Source organism: Pogona vitticeps, chromosome 4 (genome assembly GCF_051106095.1).
Source record: "Pogona vitticeps strain Pit_001003342236 chromosome 4, PviZW2.1, whole genome shotgun sequence".
Taxonomy (NCBI): domain Eukaryota; kingdom Metazoa; phylum Chordata; class Lepidosauria; order Squamata; family Agamidae; genus Pogona; species Pogona vitticeps.
In genome coordinates, this window is record NC_135786.1 from 237,768,949 (window position 1) to 237,787,763 (window position 18,815).

At 46.1% G+C, this 18,815-nt stretch overlaps 1 protein-coding gene across 9 annotated transcripts in view; it reads right to left on the minus strand.

Moving 5' to 3' along the window:
* The window catches only part of TOP1MT (DNA topoisomerase I mitochondrial), a 50,977-nt gene that overhangs the window by 21,117 nt on the left and 11,045 nt on the right, over positions 1-18,815 (minus strand). For 8 of the 9 annotated variants that reach the window (XM_072999424.2, XM_078392033.1, XM_072999422.2 and 5 more), the window contains 5 exons: positions 13,319-13,421; positions 11,660-11,718; positions 5,448-5,507; positions 3,451-3,520; positions 1,083-1,714 (listed from right to left, as the gene is read on the minus strand). In XM_072999424.2, the coding sequence (XP_072855525.2) occupies positions 1,083-1,714; positions 3,451-3,520; positions 5,448-5,507; positions 11,660-11,718; positions 13,319-13,421 (924 nt within the window). The remainder of the gene's footprint in view (positions 1-1,082; positions 1,715-3,450; positions 3,521-5,447; positions 5,508-11,659; positions 11,719-13,318; positions 13,422-18,815) is intronic. The other variant, XM_072999425.2, reaches the window with a different exon arrangement.

Consider the following 18,815-nt stretch of genomic DNA (forward strand, 5'->3'; position numbering starts at 1 on the left):
CTAAAAATGTATACATTTATCGTCTCCGCTCCCCTTCTGCATTTTTCCATCCATAGCACAATGGCTCTCAGCCTCGGGTCCCCAGAGGTCCATGGGCTATAACTCCCAGAAATCCTGACCAACACAGTTAGTGGGGAGGGCCTCTGGGAGTTGCAGTCTAAGAACCTCTGGGGACCTAAGGTTGGGAACCAACCTCCCCGTCTGTATGGGCCACCTGGTACTCTCCGAGCATTTTGACCACAATTCCACTCGGTCCCAGGCAGAACGGTCAATGGTCTGCAATGATGGGAGTTGTAGTCCTTTCCCCGCTCCTGGGCTCGCCCTTCGGCCTTTTCCAAGATTTCTGCTGCTGCAGCAGAGGCTGGGCGAAGAAGACGCTGCTGGTGGAGCAGATTGTATCCAGCCCAGCTGTATATCCATTTGGCTCAGCTGCTTTTCACCAAAGTACAGGATGGGATGCGGCACCCTAAGTCTCCTTCAATAATAAGGATAAGCCAAAAGAGATGATTGCACCTTTTTCCTTTTCTTTCCAAAGTTCAGGGAATATCAGCTGCTCCAAATAGCATCGTCCACGCAGTCTCTAGGTGTGTTAAAGAGACCGCAAGCTAAACATGAGCCAAGAGTGTGATGCAGCAGCAAAAAAAGCAAATGCAATTCTCGCCTGCATCAACAGAAGGACAGTGTCCAGCTCAAAAGAAGGAAGAGCAACGCTCCAATCTAACACTGGCCAGACTGTAATTGGAAGTGTGTGTTCAGTTCTGGGCAGAACTGTGTAAGGAAGAGATAGAGAAGCTGGAATGTGACCAGGTCACTGACCCACATGGAAACCAAGCCCTCCGAGGAATGGTTCAATAGGCTTAGCCTGCAAAAAAGAAGACTAAGAGGGTGACTTCAAAGCAAACAAGGCCTCCTTTTCTCTCCCTTTTTCACAGCATCACATCCACAGCAGAGAGAGACACTCCTTGATCCTCTAAAGTCACGGTTCTAAAGGCTGACGCCTGTATAATGGGAGCTGGGGAGAGAGAAGGAGGCTGCACATGCCCAGAGTCATAAGTTCCACTCACTCCAAACGCAAAACTTACCACTTCCACCTCTCCTCCTTGGCGTTCGCCTTGCATTCCCCGTTTTCCTCCTTCCTCTTCTTCTTCCTCTTGGTTGGGTCCCCGTCCTCTTCAGCCTTCCTCTTCCGGGCGCCCTGCCGGCTTTCGGCTTTCCGGGGGCCCCTCTGGCCTTGATTCCTCTGGGACTTCTCTTCCTTTCCGTCCTGGTGGATGGTCTCCTTGGCTCGGCTCCTCTTCCTTTTGGCCAGCTTCTGACGCCCAGCGTGGCCTTCTGCTTGTGTGCCTCCCACCATCGCTGCCTCCTCCTCCTCCTCTTCTTCCTTCCCGCAAAGCCTTCTGACCATTTCCACCCCACTGTCTTCTTCGGACTCTTGCTCACCCTTCACCTGTTTCTCCCCCGCTGACTTTCTCTCCTTTCCTTGGGTCTTCGTATCCTTCGGCAGTTTCTTATCCTTCCGGTCTTTCGCACCTTCTGAGTCCTCCTCCGCCACTGTCCTCGCTTCGCTGTGGCCCTCTAGCTTCTCCTCCGGCCCTTCACGGCCCCCTCTCTCCTGCTTTGGTCCAGAACCCTTCTTCTTTTCCTTCCTCTCTTCCACTACGGCACCTTCCGTTCCTAAACAGGGCGATGCTTCCTTTCCCTTCTGGTCAGGAACCTATCCAAAGGAAAGATTGGCTGAACGATAGCATAAGTTTCTAGTCTTCAACGTCACAAAGAGGGAAAGAAAGCATACAGACAAGATTTTTTTAAATAACTAGGGTATGACTTGGAGGAAACAGAGAGGGAGGTAATTCTTCTCCCCTTTCCAGTTAATGGTCAGGAGCATCCAACAAAATAAATGGGCAACACACTCAAGGCAGAGAAGATAATACCCTTTTTTTCAGATAGCATGGAATGACTTTGATGCCACATGGTAACAACCACTACTTTTAGACTACAATTGATGTTGGAGTTACTGCAAGCTTGCATGCTGCCTCTAACAGGTGTGGCTAGGACAGAGGTGACTGCCAGTCTATCCAGCACTAACCAATTTTTCCCTCCTGCCTCTGATTCCTCTGCTCTTCTTTCCCTCTCTCTAGCCTGTTGCAGTTACTCAGCCTGTTGGCAGTCAGGGAGCCTGCTGAGGGCTGTTGCTCAAAGCAGTCATGTTTTGTTAGCTTGGTGTTAGCCGTTCACTGTAAGTAAACGAAGCGCTTTTTAAAAAAACCTAATCATGCCTCAGAGTGAGTTATTGGAAACTGTAAGTGCCAGTGGATAAGAAAAAGGGGTGGACTACTCTGAGGAACTTGAAACTCATTCTGCTCTGTGAATCCCTGCACTTCTGCTGTGCAACTAAAGGAATTTAAGCAAATTCCTTTAGCTGTACAGCAGAAGTGCAGCTTCTGCAATGTGTTAAAATTCTGCAACGTGTTAAAAAGTTGCAGAAAATTCTGCAACATGTTAAAAGGTTGCAGAAAATTCTGCAGCATGTTAAAAGGTTGCAGAAAACTCTGCAACGTGTTAAAAGGCAGCAGAAAATTCTGCAACATGTTAAAAAGGTTGCAGAAAATTCTGCAATGTGCTAAAAGACTGAGGAATCTATTTTCCTCAACCTGGCACCTCCAGACTGATATCAGCCCACAATGCCCATCATCCCCAGTCAGCTGGTACACACTATGTTGGGAAAGGCTCAGTCAGATTAATGCACAGACAGAAGGGATTATCAAGAGCCATGTCAGTCAAATATAATTTCCAGGATCATAGGCAGGCTATACACCTATGCCTATCAGATGACAAAGAGCTAGGATGAGCCAGTTCTGTCAAGTTCTGATTTGGCTGGGCCTTTGAGATTGAACAAGTTAATTTCGGGGGGGGGGGGGCAACAACAACTTATTCATAGCCTGTGTCGTAACTCCAAAAAGGCAAAAAACCTTCTGATCTCAGGATGCAGCCCGAGGGGTTCTTCTGATGTCCTCAATGGCATCAAGGGATGACATTTCAAAAAAAGAAAGGCCTCTGTTAGAGATCGGAAGGAACAGAACTGTAGAGCTAGAAGGGACCACAGAGGTCATCCAGTCTAACCCCCAGTATGCATTCTGTGTGAATTAAGGGAACAGGAGCTTTCAGGTGCGCCCATGACAACAGAAGCAAAAATATAAATAAAAATGCAAAATAAAGATTCACACATAAGATTTAATGAATGCATTATTTATATTAATTGCAGAATCCTGCTTCCATTGGCACAGAGTTCAGGAACTCAACCCCAAAACTATTTTAGCTTAACAACACAGATGCTGTTGCATCTAATGGCCAATCCTGGCAGCTATTCAGATGATTTTTCCAACCAACTCCTGCTATTAGACACATTCAAGAGGAGGAAATGCTGCATTTTATCCAAAAGTAGGTACTCACCAGCTTGTCCCCAGTCTCGCACACGCTCTGTTCGGGTTCCAACTTAACTTTCTTGATCACAGGCTCTGCTCTAAAATACAAACACAGCACAAATCACCTTCACATATGCTTAAAACGTGTCACAGCTTCTTGCAAACGTCTTAATCCACTGCTAGAGGACAGCTATGCCAGGCAGTAGATCTTTGTCTCATGAAAAGCCAACAAATTGTTATGTAGTTAAATTAATTATTGTATTTTACTGCCTGGGATATGTGGTGAGATAACAACAACAATCTAGCACGAGAGGGACTTTTAGGATCTACGGGAATCTCCTTTCCCACTAACTTATCGGTAGTTATTTATCCCAATTCTGGCTTGCCCTTCCCCCTCCCTATATGTTTGCTTGCTTCCTTTATTTCTCAGTCTCTCTCTCTCTCTCTCCTTCATTCTCTTCCACATGGTAGGCATGGAAGGATGGGTCTCCCACATGGCAGGGAAGTCCAACTCCTTGTTCTTCCTTCTTATTCTTCTGAATGCAACTACTGATCGCAAATGTTAGTAAAGGTACCACTCTCTGCTTCCAGAGTGATTTTGAATATATTCAGTGTGAAAAAGGGTGAGCTACCAAGACTTAAGCTATTCTCTCATGCTTTCTCTGTGCAGTTGTCGTTTATAACCGAGACCCTGCTAACTATAAAAAGAATGAACCAAATTATCCAATGATACAGAGATTTACATGTGGAACAGTCTTCCATAGGTACCAAAAGTAACCTGATTGGCTTTCAGTAAAGTGCAGATTGAATTAAACAGGTCTAATTCTGTCATTTCCTTTTCTACATCAGGCTAAGAAATTTGAGTATTTGGCATTTAAAAAAATGAACGTATTCAGTGTTTCAATCCTGCCTTATACCTAGCAAGCATTTGAAAGTTATTCAGCAACTATTAGCATTTTTAGAAGAGGCAGCTGTGTTAGTCTGTGCAAAGCATATCAAGCAAAACCCAAAGAAACAAAACAAAAAAAAGGACAAAAATATCTGGCACCTTAAAGACTATCTATTTTATTTTAATGTGAGCTTTCACAGGTCATGTCCACTTCTTCAGACATATGGGCACGGGATGAAAACTATTAGCATAATGAAGTAAAGCATAGGGCACAAATGATCACCTGCTAGATGTTGGCCAGAGTTGAAGAACCAGAGGAGCTGGGTGTCCAGTAACACCTGGCTAGCCACAATGTGACTGAACACCCCTGTAGTAAATCTGGTGAGGGAGGCATGATTCCCACCACTTTCTAGTCTACCCTAAAAATTCACACATCTAGTAGCAACTTTAGGTAAAGGTTCCCCTTGACATCTAGTCCAGTCGTGTCCAACACTAGGGGGCGGTGCTCATCCCTGTCTCCAAGCCACAGAGCCAGCGTTTGTCCGTAGACAGTTTTCGTGGTCACGTGGCCAGTGTGACTAGACACGGAACGCCATGGCCTTCCCACCGTGGTGGTACTTATTTATCTACTGTACTCACATTTTTACATGTTTTCGAATGGCTAGGTTGGCGGGAGCTGGGACAAGCGACGGGAGCTCCATCCGCCATGTGGATTCGATCTTACGACGGCGGGGCTTCTGACCTTGCAGCACAGAGGCTTCTGCCGTTTAACCCACAGCGCCACCACATCCCACTTTAGACTTAATTAAACTTACTCAATTTGGGTTTTAGTGATTCGATTTATTGAGAATATTTCCGTTTCTACCTTTACTACTTCCATGTGGTGAAACAAAGATCTGTGGCTCTTAATACTAAATTACCCATTACAATACTGAATAAAGTAACAGCATTCATTCTGAAGAGACAAACTGCATAAGAAAAAAAATCATATTCTTTCCAACGGCTTATGTAAAAATTTTTTGGCCAGTATTAGACTATTAGCCTGAGATGACACCACTTTTTTTAAAAAAGGGGGGGAAAGGGAAGAGACCGTTTTAAGGCTCCTTTTCTTGTGAAGCCAGTTGTCCGCGTTTTACCTCAGACACGAAACCCTATGGCCATTACATTCAGCGAAGTCCACGTCAGCCTCAGGATCTCTGAAAGAGAAAAATCCGAGTGTCTCTGTCAAAAATACAGAATTATTTTCTGAAGACATGACATGATTTGCCATCTGAAACAGAATGGTTTGAGCACAATATGGTATACCACATTTGGACAGAGCAGCAGGAAACGAGGAAGGTCAAAGAGAAGATGGACGGACTCCCTCAAGGAAGCCACCAGCTTGAGTTTACAAGAGCAGGGCCACTGAGGAGAGGACCTTCCGGAGGTCATTCATTCATAGGGTCGTCATAGGTCAGAGGCAACTGGATGGCACGTAATGTCTGAGAGCATGGTTTTGGGGGGAGTCAAGAGCAAGGAAAGCTCTAAGAGGGGCACCCAGTTGAAGGCAGGGTAAATGCAGTGGTTTGAGTGCAAGACTCAAGAAGCCCGGGTGCAAATCATCATGTGGCCACAAAGTTCAATGGGAGACTTTGGACCAGTCCCCCTGTTGCTCAACCTGGCCTCCCTTCACCAGGGTCGTTGGGAGGGTGAAATGTGGGGAAGAAACCAGCCATGCAGACTGCTCTGAACTCACTGGGGAAGAAGAGGTGGGAAATGCCAAATACTAAATCAACAGTACTCATCATACTAGTGGATGGAAGACTGCCCCTGTTTCAAAGAGCTCATCCTCAGAGAGTGGCAGTCCGGGAAGAGCAGGATGTGAGGTTGCTAGGTAACAAGCATCACACTGCTCTGCGCTTTGAGCCTATAGCATCCATCCATCCATCGACTAACCCATCCATCCGTCCGTCCATCCATCAACTAACCCACCCATCCATCCATCCATCCATCCATCCATCCATCCATCCATCCATCCACTAACCCATCCACCCATCAACTAACACATCCATCCATTGACTAACCCATCCATCCATCCATCCGTCCGTCCGTCCGTCCGTCCATCGACTAACCCATCCATCCATCCATCTGTCCATCCTTCCATCCATCAACTAACCCAACCATCCATCCATCCGTCCATCCCATCCATCCATCGACTAACCCATCCATCCATCCATCCATTGACTAACCCATCCATCCATCCATCCGTCCGTCCATCTGTCCATCCTTATTTATTTATTTATTTATTTAATTTATATGCCGCCCACTCTACCCAAAGGTCTCTGGGCGGCTTCCATCCATCAACTAACCCGTCCATCCATCCATCCATCCGTCCGTCCGTCCGTCCATCCATCCATCCATCCACTAACCCATCCATCCATCCGTCCGTCCACCCTTCCATCCATCAACTAACCCATCCATCCATCCATCCATCGACTAACCCATCCATCCATCCATCCATTGACTAACCCATCCATCCATCCATCCATCCGTCCGTCCGTCCATCTGTCCATCCTTATTTATTTATTTATTTATTTAATTTATATGCCGCCCACTCTACCCAAAGGTCTCTGGGCGGCTTCCATCCATCAACTAACCCGTCCATCCATCCATCCATCCGTCCGTCCGTCCGTCCGTCCATCCATCCATCCACTAACCCATCCATCCATCCGTCCGTCCACCCTTCTATCCATCAACTAACCCATCCATCCATCCATCCATCCATCGACTAACCCATCCTTCCATCCATCCATCCATCCATTGACTAACCCATCCATCCATCCATCCATCCGTCCGTCCGTCCATCTGTCCATCCTTATTTATTTATTTATTTATTTAATTTATATGCCGCCCACTCTACCCAAAGGTCTCTGGGCGGCTTCCATCCATCAACTAACCCGTCCATCCATCCATCCATCCGTCCGTCCGTCCGTCCGTCCATCCATCCATCCACTAACCCATCCATCCATCCGTCCGTCCACCCTTCTATCCATCAACTAACCCATCCATCCATCCATCCATCCATCGACTAACCCATCCTTCCATCCATCCATCCACTAATCACCCACCCACCCATCCATGCCTTCTTGGCTACAGTTGCCTCAATGAAACGCATGAGCTGCAATCTTAAGTTTCACTGTTTATCCCGCCCCCAACCCACCTTTGATCCCAAAATAACATCTTTCCCCTCACTTTATACTCACAACAACCCTATGAGGTAGATGAGGCAAAAGACAGGAACTGACCCAGGGTCACCCCGTCAGTATCGTGGCTCAGGGAGAACAACAGTTTTGAGTTCCCAAAATCTCTGCCTTGATGCGGCTTTATTTCTACTACAGGAAGCACAACGTCCAGATACATTTATTTGTTTGTTTTAAAATATTTTCACTCCATTTTTTTCCTTAAAAAAGATCCTTAGGGCAGCTTAGATCATAGAAAGACAATATTTACTAAAAACTAAAAACAGTAGGCGTACAAAGGCTTGTAAAGAGAATCAAACAAATATCATACTAAAAGTGGAAACGAAATTGACACCAAAACCACATTTAAAAATAACACAGTACAACAAATCCATTAAAAAAAAAACCTTCCAAACAGTCACTCACAAAGGGAAAGCCTGCCTGATGAGAAAGGTCCTTTTGCCTGCTTGTGGAAGGACAGCCAAGATGGGGTCCAGTGTGGCTTCCAGTGGCAGGGAGTTCCAAAGTCTCTGGGAGCAACCACAGAGAAGGCCTTCTGTTGTGTCCCCACGAAATGTCCCTGCTAAGGTGATGGGACTAGGAGAAAGGCCTCTCCTGATGATCTCATGGGGGGGGGCCCTTAAACAATAGGTTTCAGGCAGCAACTCAAAAAAGGGTCATCAAACTCAACTCCAAAGTCCCCTCTCCAAAATTTGCCAAACTGCTGTAGGTTCAGTGCCTTCATTGTCGTGGCAGGTTCAGACTTGAGGGGCTCCTTCACCCTCCCTGTGAAGGGACAGACTAAAGCTATATTCCCCCCACCCCCCAAAAAAAGTGGGGGTGGGGAAAACCCTGCAACAGCCCAAACTTATACAATTACCCTGATATTAAGTCTAAATCGGCAATAGGATTCTGGGCCCTGGATTTTAACACTGTGTGAGCCACCCTGGGTGTTTTGGGGGAGATGCCGGCAATGGAAGTAGAAATCTAAAAATATGAAGAAAAAAAATCTAGCCACGCTGGTGAGGTGCCAACACCTGCAAATGCCAACATCAAGCCGTCCCGTGACCGCTTAAATACCCTTCTGCTAATTTATCAGCGCCAAACGCAAGACACAAACGACGGAGGCTCCTCAAAACGGGTCAATCATCACAAGCCCAGCTCTGAGAACCAGAAAAGAGGCTTTCAGACCCGATTACATTGTTGAATTAAAACTAAAGTTGAATTAATCTGGGACGATTCCCAGCCCTCGTGCTTGCCCCCTCACAGATGCCAACACGGGTTGGGTTGTAATCTGGCCCCATAGCTTCGTCGTGAGCATTATTAAAAAGTCTTCGCCCGCTTTCGTCCCCCCTCTGGGGCTAAAAAAGTGACAAAACCTTGTCCCGTTCTAGAGGGGGGGGAAAAACCCAATAAAAACACAGCAAAGTCTACTTTCGAATGAGTTTGTACAGAATCAGGGGGTGGCTGTTTTAAATCCTGTTTATCCTTCTTCAATAACGGGCTGGCCTTGTGTTTCCCTTTGCCTTCTCCAAACGAGCAATTAATTTTTTAAGAGCGTTTAGATCTCTGGCAGTGGAGCCAGAGGCTGGGAATTCGATTCCCCCGGTGGTGCCTCCCAGGAGAAGAACAAGCCAGCCTGTGTGGCCTTGAGCCGGCTGCACAGCCCCAGGGATCCCACATTCTCCCCAGGAGAAACCACTTGATGAGTAGTCTTTTCTACCTGGGTTGCCATAAACCAGAATTGACTTGATGGCAAATGAGGATGATTTATAAAGTGGTGCCTCGCTAGGCGATGATAATCCATTCCACTGAAATCGCTGTTTAGCAAAATCATCGTCTAGCGAAAAGCATTTCCCCACTGGAATGCGCTGAAACCTGTTTAATGCGTTCCAATGGGGAAGAATCGGCGTTGTCTGGCGAAGATTGGCCATAGGAAAGCCGCTTTGTGAACTGCTGATCAGCTGTTTAAATACCTGTCTTGTGAAGCTTAGGTCCCGAAAACACCCGTTTTGTGAGCACGGAGGAAGCTGTCAAAATCATCATCTAGCGAAAATTGGTTTGCAAAGCAGGGACCAAACACTGTCCAGTGAAATTCCCCCATAGGAATCACTGTTTTGCGAGTCACTATAGCCATCCGTCTTTCACATCCATACATGGTGATCAGGAATATCAGAGTGTCTCCAGGGTCACATCCTGACACTGGATGATCTTCTCTAGTACCTTCACAGCTGCCCTTCTGAGTCTCAGCCTCCTCCTGATTTCTTAGCTGCAGTCTCCATTTGCTCTTGGAAGGAAATGATTTTATATAACACCCCCCTCAATAGTGACATATTAACAGGTGGTCATCAGCAGTCTTCCTTAATTAACTTGACAGATGCTTATAAACAAGAAACATAATGTCTTTCAGTTCTAAGGCCTTTAAATGGCTGCGGAAAGATGCACAACAGGGATCCGTAGGCTAATGCTTTCAAAAAGAAAAATTAATCCGATGTGGAGAGAAATCACTTGCTAGTCACATCCCAGGAAAAGCAAGGATTTAAACTGCTATTTTCAGTATTTACGTGGAAGTGCGGCCAACCTCCTACGTATTCAGCTTTAAGCAAAAATGTCTAAGCACAGCTACTTGAGAAATGAAAAACATAACATTTCCAAGTTCTGTTCGGCATGTAAAACCTGATTTGCAGGTTGGTTTGTGAATCACAGCATTTGCTGTACAGTTTGCCATCATTTTGAAAATGGCAAACCACAGCTGCAGCCACAGATGAGTCTCACCTGGCCGATGCAGCTTTGGGTTATTAAGCCATACAGTGGTGCCTCGCTTGATGAAGATAATCCGTTCCAGCAAAATCCTCGTCAAGCGATATCCTCGTCAAGCAAAATAAAAAATCCCATTGAAATGCATTGAAAACGCGTTCAATGCGTTCCAATAGGCTGAATAACTCACCGTTCAGTGAAGATCCTCCATAGGGCGGCCATTTTCAGCTCCCTGTCTTGCAAAAAAGCCTTCCTAAACACAGCAGGGAACCATTTTGTGCACCCGGTGGCCGTTTTGAAACCTGACGATCAGCTGTTTTTGATCGTCGTAATACGAAGAATCAGTTCCCGAAGCAAGAAACCGATCATCGCAAAGCAAAAAAAAACCCTTCATCGTTAAGCGATTTCCTCGTCTAACAAGGTAATCGTCAAGCAGGGCACCACTGTATGCTGGGCAAATTGAAAATGACAGCTGAAAAGCCACTGTAGTTCAGAGGGGCTCTATGTTGTTATGTTGGAAGCTCAGACAACAGACCTACTTTTTAACTCTGATAGACAGAAACTATGGTTTAGTGTGATGTCTAAACAAGGCTGTTGATTTAACTCAGCCTCCTCCGCCATAATGATTTTAAACCATTTTAAAAATCACTTTGTTTTAAAGCATATTGCCCCACACTCCCCTTGGTAGATTGTGCAATTCCAACCAGAAGACAAGGCAGGCTATTACAACACAATTACAATACCCAGGTCTAATTAAGTTTATTAGGGAAAAGGTAAAGGTAAAGGTTCTCCTTGACAATTTTTGTCCAGTCGTGTTCGACTCTAGGGGGCGGCGCCCATCCTCGTTTCCAAGCCATAGAGCCAGCGTTTTGTCCGAAGACAATCTTCCGTGGTCACATGGCCAGTGCGACTTAGACCCGGAACACTGTTTACCTTCCCACCGAGGTGGTCCCTATTTATCTACTTGCATTTGCATGCTTTCGAACTGCTAGGTTGGCGGGAGCTGGGACAAGCGACGGGGGCTCACTCCATCGTGTGGATTCGATCTTACGACTGCTTGGTCTTCTGACCCTGCAGCACAGGCTTCTGTGGTTTAGCCCACAGCGCCACCACGTCCCTTATTAGGGAAAGAAGCCATCAACTCTAAACAAAACAGTCCTTTAAATTATTTAATCAGATTAAATTCAGAGCAAAACATTCTATGCATGTCAATGACCCCATCACATAGGCTTAGTGCTTGCTCTGAGTTTTATGTACTGAGCCCAGGGCCGGACAGGACAACCGACAAAGCCCCCATCCAGCTCCATGACTCCACGTGCCACAATTGCGTGACCCCTGAAAGCACAGAGCAGCAAGGTGAAGGGGCCACTCACCTGGTTGGGCTCTCCTGCTCTGCCAAGCCAGGGTTCGACGGAGAAGATTCAGCTTTCTCCTAAAAGGGAAAAGCTCAGGATAGCATTCAAGAAAAAAAATCAAAAGGGTCTTTTTTTAAAAAGTGTCCCACGCCTCTTATTCTGGCCCCAGGCTCAGCGGCCTTGCATTTCCTGAGATTTTAGAGCCGGAAACCTGAGGGGCTTGGAAGGCCACAGGCATGGAACCGGCCCATGTCACAGAGGTGGGGGGGGGCTTTGTGATGTCACTGGGTGTCTGTCCTGCAACACAATAGTCAAATTGTCTACACGCCCTGGAAGCAACAGAAAGTCACTACGGTAAATGGTAACTTCTCTCCCAACCCTGTTCCAAAAGACATGGCAGGCCAAGCGAATGCACCTTGCGCCCGCATTCAGGGTGTGCCAACATGGTGCAAGGGTTATAGGTAAGGTAAAGGCTCCCCTTGACATTTAGTCCAGTCGTGTCTGACTCTAAGGCGTGGTGCTCATCCCCGTCTCCAAGCTGTAGAGCCAGCAATATTTTTTTGAGACAGTTTCTGTCGTCACGTGGCCAGCGCAACTAGACACGCAACGCCGTGACCTTCCCACCGAGGTGGTACCTATTTATTTACTCTCACTTTTACATGCTTTAGAACGGCTAGGTTGGCAGGAGCAGGGACAAGCGATGGGAGCTCACTCTGTCACGTGGATTTGATCTTATGACTGCTGGTCTTCTGACCTTGCAGCACAGAGGCTTCTGCGGTTTAACCCGCAGTGCCACCAGGTCCTGACAAGGATTATACACCTACCCAAATACATTTACTTTGAGCTAGCAGGTAAGAGATGGGAAAGAGAGAGAAACAGGCATCTAGGCTTTAAATCCACCCCACCCCCAGCAATCAAATTTTAGCCGCCTCCAACACTTTCAACTAGAAATTGGCTTCTTCTCTTAGAAATACGAGAAACCGAACTTTCCCGAGACGTCCTCTGATACTGGGAGACTTTGCAATTCTCCGGACCAAGGCCACCCCGGATCATAACTATAGGGGTTCCTTGGGGAAATTCTAAGTGCGTAGTCTCTACGCTTGGCTCCCATTTGTTTAAAAATTAGTTGGCTAATGCTTATGATCAGAGAAGCATCAGGGGAAATGCACAGACACTAATATCCCTCCGTTGTTCACCACAAATTACTTTCGCTCCCGTTTTCCAGTCTTGCGGCCCATAAAGGCCACGACTCGATTGACTCAAACGCTAAAGGTCATAGCAGTTCACAATCGGACAGCCGATTTGTCGGTTGAATTCCTGTTGCGCAGTTGCACTCAAGTAGACCCACTGGATCAGTGATTGGGATTTGGCAAGTCAATGCCTCCGTCAAGTCCCACTGATTTGCTCAAGTTGCAACTTACACGGGCGCAATAAGTCACAAATAAGCCTCCGTTTTAACTTAGTTAAGTCGCAACGGGAGCTGGTCCATCTGAATTAACGGAACTTGCAGGAGTTGACTCATCAAATCCTCACTGACCCAATGGGTCTACTCTAGTGTGACTTACTACACAGGATTTCATCCACTGCATGCCTGCATTCAGTTAGCCAGTCACTGGCTAATTAAGCACTATAATAGGTTACAATGGACTGAATTTCATTTCCTCTTGGGCCATGTACCTGCTGGTGTTTAGACGTCTCTTTTTGCATTACACCATTTCCAGTGCCGGTCTTCTTCCTTGGGCCTTGGTTCCCGCCGGCCTCCTCTAGCTTTTGAGAGCTTCTTAGCAAAACAAGGGAATGAACAGATGGTTAGAAAAGTGTCTTTCGCCCCAAACTCTGGCCTGCTGCACCCCTTCAACCCCCCCCCAGACATGGCTAAGATTGCAGAGCACTAAAAATATTCCACAAGAGCCTAAATTTCTTGCATTCATATTTCAAAACACGTATTATAACAGTACGGGCTACAAACATCCAGCATTTTCCGAAACACTCCTTTAATTCCACTCACGACCTGGGGTTCAATCCCAGGTAGCTGGCTCGAGGTTCACTCACCCTTCCATCCTTCTGAGGTCAGTAAACCGAGTACCCAGCTTGCTGGGGGTCAATGTGCAGCCTGCATTATTTATTTATTTATTTATTTATTGGACTTATATACCGCCCCATAGCGCTACAAGCACTCTCCGGGCGGTTTACAATTTTTAATTATACAGGCTACACATTGCCCCCCCCCCCCCAGCAAGCTGGGTACTCATTTTACCGACCTCGGAAGGATGGAAGGCTGAGTCAACCTTGAGCCGGCTACCTGGGATTTGAACTCCAGGTCGTGAGCACAGTTTTAGCTGCAGTACAGCGTTTTAACCACTGCGCCACGAGGCTCTTATTAACTTGTGAACCACCCAGAGAGTGCTTGAAGCACTATGGGGCAGTATATCAGCAGCATGCTTTGCTATGACATATACCTCTGGTGTCCTCAGTAAAAGGGCTGGTCTAGCAGTCAAGAAGGCTGCACACCTAATGCAGGCTTACTTGAGAAGCTGGGAGTGTGCCATGCTGAGCTTAGCCGGATCACCTTCTGAATAAATATGCAAACACTTGGCAGGCTTCCTTGCCTTTTCTCCCCTTCACATGAATCACATGTACCAAACTCTTAGCCAAGTATATTTCTGCAAATAAAGCAAGATGGACAAAATCTCTCTCCTCGAATCAACAGCTTAAAGGGATTCATATTGCTAGCAAGAAAGAAAGAAAGTGACATTGGGTGGAAGGGAAGAGTGAGTGTCCACAAGACAGGAAGGGAAAAAAACTTTTTTTTTTCCTGAGGGTAAAGCTTTTTGAATCCCATACACATCCCAGCTGTGGATTTACTGGCACGGTCCGAGAGATTCACTGGAGTTGTCAAAGCTATTGGCCCCAGAAGCAAACACATCCCAACTCTGTTTTACAGGACGGATTTAAACCACTAGTTAGTACGTAAGATGATTTCAGGATGGGGGGACCAGGCTGTTAAAGCCACGGGTGTTAAAATGATAAAAAACAGACATCAGACTTTAGTAGGTGTATGCCAAGAGGAAAAGAAAAGCAACAATTAAAAGAGAAACAATTAAAAGGCCCAAAGCAATATGCAAAGGCTATTTCAAGCTGCATGAACAGAAGGAGAACCTCCAAATTCCACTAGATCCCCTCTACAGTATTTATCAGGTTGGGCCTCATCTAGAATACCGAGTACGCCGTACTTTAAGAAAGATGCCAATAAAATGGAGCAAGTTCAGTGGAGGGCAACCAGGGGATGATCGGGGGGGGGGGCTGGAGACAAAGCTCTACGAGGAAAGACTGAAAGAACGGGGAAGGTTTAGCCTTGGGAAAAGAAGACGGAGGGGAGAGAAGATAGCAGTCTTCAAATATGTGAAAGGCAGTTCTACAGAGGAGGGGCAGGATCTGTTCTTGATCATCCCAGAGTGCAGGACACCCAACCATGGGCTCAAGCTACAGAAAGCCAGATTTAGGCTGACTATCAGGAAAAACATCTTAACTGTTAGAGCAGTACGACAATGGAACCCATGACATCAAGAGGAGGTGGCGGGTGCTCCAACACTGGAGGCATTCAAGAGAAATTTAGACAACCACCTGACAGATATCCTTTGATTTGTATTCCTGCATTGAGCAGGGGGTTGGACTTGATAGTCTCATAGGGCCCTTCCAATCCCATTATTCTATGATTCTATGAATATACAGTCGTGCCCCGCTGAACGATTACCCCGCTCTACGACGAATCCGCATTATGTTGACGTTTTTGCGATCGCAAAAGCAATCGCAAAATGATGGTTTAAATGGGGGAATTTCACTTAACGATGATTGGTTCCCTGCTTCAGGAACCAACTTTTCGCTTTATGACAATCAGCAAACAGCTGATCGTCGGGTATCAAAATGGCCCCTCGCTGTTTTCTAGGATGGATTCCTCACTTTACAGGCACCGAAAATGGCCGCTGTATGGAGGATCTTTGCTGGACGGTGAGTTTTTCAGCTCACTGGAACACATTGAATGGGTTTTCAATGCGTTTTCATGGGATTTTTTCGTTTCGTTTGACAATGCTTTCGCTCTACAGCGATTTCGCTGGAACGAATTAACATTGTCAAGCGAGGCACATCTGTATGTGGAATAGCGCCTAAAATCTTATCAGGACAAACCATCTAACACCTTTTCCCCCTGTGTCTACTTACAAACCTGCCCCCTCACCGTTTTCACAGCACTTACGTATGAGTGCTCCAAAGTGGACTTACCCTTCCTTTTTTCTGGTGGCACTCTGAGATCAGCATGCACAGCTTGCCTAAGGCTACACAGGCTGCATCCTCTCCTGGCAAACAAAGTGGGGAACTGAACCCCCAATCTCAGGCTCCACAGCCAGATACCTACCTTGCTGAGCTATCCAGCCGGCGATGAACAGTTATGGCGGCTGCTTTTTCCACAAACCTGAGATCATCAAACTTTTGCAAAAGGTACCATATTTTTCCATATATAAGACTATACTTTTGTCTAAAATCTTTAGACTAAAAATTGATGGTCATCTTCTACACAGAAGTAAGCTGAGGAGAGAACAAAAACAAGTGGAGGGGAAAGCGGGGATCAAAGCGATCCTGCAGTGCTTTGATCCCTTTCCCACTACACTTGCTAAGCCCCACTTAGATTTCTTAATTTTGGATTAGAAAAGTGGGGGGGCGTCTTATATATGGCGGTGTCTTATACACGGAAAACTACTGTAGTTTCTTCTGTTTGAGATAAACCTAGAAGCTTAGTGTCAAAGCCTGGCTAATGCTTCATGACCTCTTCTAACTCAGAAAAAGCAAAGTGTGCTGCTTATATACCACCACACCGTGCTTAAAGCACTCTGGGCAGTTTACAATTTAATTATGCAAGCTACACATACACTCTCACCCCCGGCAAGCTGGGTACTCAATTTACTGACCTCAGAGGGATGGAAGGCTGAGTGAACCTGGAGCAGTCTACCTGGGACTGAACTCAGGTTGTGGGCACAGTTTTGGCTGCAACACAGCAGTTCAACCACTACACCATGAGAAACTCAAAGACCACTCTGTTTCTCTGTTAAACTCAATTACAGCACTAACATGGACAACGGCTTGCCCTAAATGTAGGTCATAAATTACTGCCCGCACGAGATGCAAACACACAACACTGACTCTTAAAGCCAGCATGCATGTTTTACTCCATATGTCTGAGGAAGTGGAATGATCCACAAAAGCTCACATTAAACACACGCACTGGTAACATTCCGCATATGCAATGCACTCTACGTGGGGCTGCCTTTGAAGACGACTGCAACTGGTCCAGAATCGAGCTGCGCGGCTGGTGAGTGGTGCATCCGCCAGGGAACATATCAAGCCGATTCTGTGTAAGTTACATCGGATACCAGTTGCTGCCTGGGCCCAATTCAAAGTGCTTGTTTTGACGTATAAAGCCCTAAACGGCTTGGGCCCTGGATACCTGAAGGACCGCCTCCTTCCATATGAGCCTACCCGGCAGTTATGATCTAGCCGGGGGGGCCCTTTTGAAAGAGCTGTCCCTCAAGGAGGTAAGAGGGACGGCTTGTAGACAAAGGGCCTTCTCGGCAGCTGCCCCCAGACTATGGAAAGCCCTCCCAACTGAAATTCGTCTGGCGCCGACGTTGATGACATTTCGGTGCCAGGTCAAAACCTTCCTGTTCCAGAAGGCTTTTAATAACAACTGTGGGTCCTGATGATGACAATTTTAATTGTATTTTAATTGTATTTTAATTGTTATGAATTTTTATTGTATTTTAAATGTTGTAACCCACCCAGCTCCTTCATGGATTGCTGCCTTGTCGTGGCGAAGGGGCTTGAGTAACTCAGAGAAGCTATGGGCTATGCCGTGCAGGGACACCCAAGACGGACAGGACATAGTGGAGAGTTCCGACTAAACGCAATCCACCTGGAGTAGGAAATGGCAAGCCACTCCAGTATCTTTGCCAAGAACGCCCCATGATCAGAAACAAAAGGCTAAAAGATATGACGCTGGAAGATGGGACCCTCAGGTCGGAAGGCGTCCAACATGCTACTGAGGAAGAGTGGAGGACAAGTACAAGTAGCTCCAGAGCTAATGAAGTGGTTGGGCCAAAGCCGAAAGGACACTCAGCTGTGGACGTGCCTGGAAGTGAAAGGAAAATCCAATGCTGCAAAGAAAAATACTGCATAGGAACCTGGAATGTAAGATCTATGAACCTTGGGAAGCTGGAGTTGGTCAAACAGGAGATGACAAGAATAAACATCGACATCCTGGGCATCAGTGAATTAAAATGGACAGGAATGGGCGAATTCAGCTCAGATGATTATCATATCTACTATTGTGGGCAAGAATCCCGTAGAAGGAATGGAGTAGCCCTCATAGTCAACAAAAGAGTGGGAAAAGACCTTTGGGTAGTGTGGGCGGCATAATAAATAAATAAATAAATAAATAAATAAATAAATAAATAAATAAATAAATAAATAAATAAATAAATAAATAAATAAATAAATAAAAATGTGACAGTCTTTAAGATGCCACAAGGTTTTTGTCTTTTTTACATTTTTTCTCTTTGGGTTTTGCCTGATAAGTTTGTACCCTGTTATCCTCACTACCTATAAAGAGAACGAAATAAGAGATAAAGGCTGCTCTGGATACTTGGGGAGTATGCTATGAGTGTTCTCGTCTCCTGAGAGTCCATCACTCTTTCCATACTGGATTTCAGAATTGGTTTCCCACTCCATGATGTTTTAAGTCACAGCTTCATGCAACGAGGTCTTGCCCCGGCCTCTGAACAACGATATGGGGCAAAGCCAGAGTAAAGCTCTCTAGGGTGGTGGAAATCCGAGAGGGAAGAAGCAGACAAAAAAATGCATGAAACAAACTCATGCAAAACTAAACCACTGGCTAATTTGCTAGTTAATATGATCCCGAGCCCACAGAAGGGTTTCCAAACAATGTGATCTTTTAATTAAGGTCACTCGTTTATACTGGACAATTTTGTACCCAACTGTGTCCTCCACCACAAAGCAATCACCATTTCCGGAAATGATCTGCAGTGGCAGATAAATTACCATTTGCCATCTGGCGGGAGAGAACGTTTCTCCTCCAGCTGTACAAATTGAAAACACGGCTTTTAAT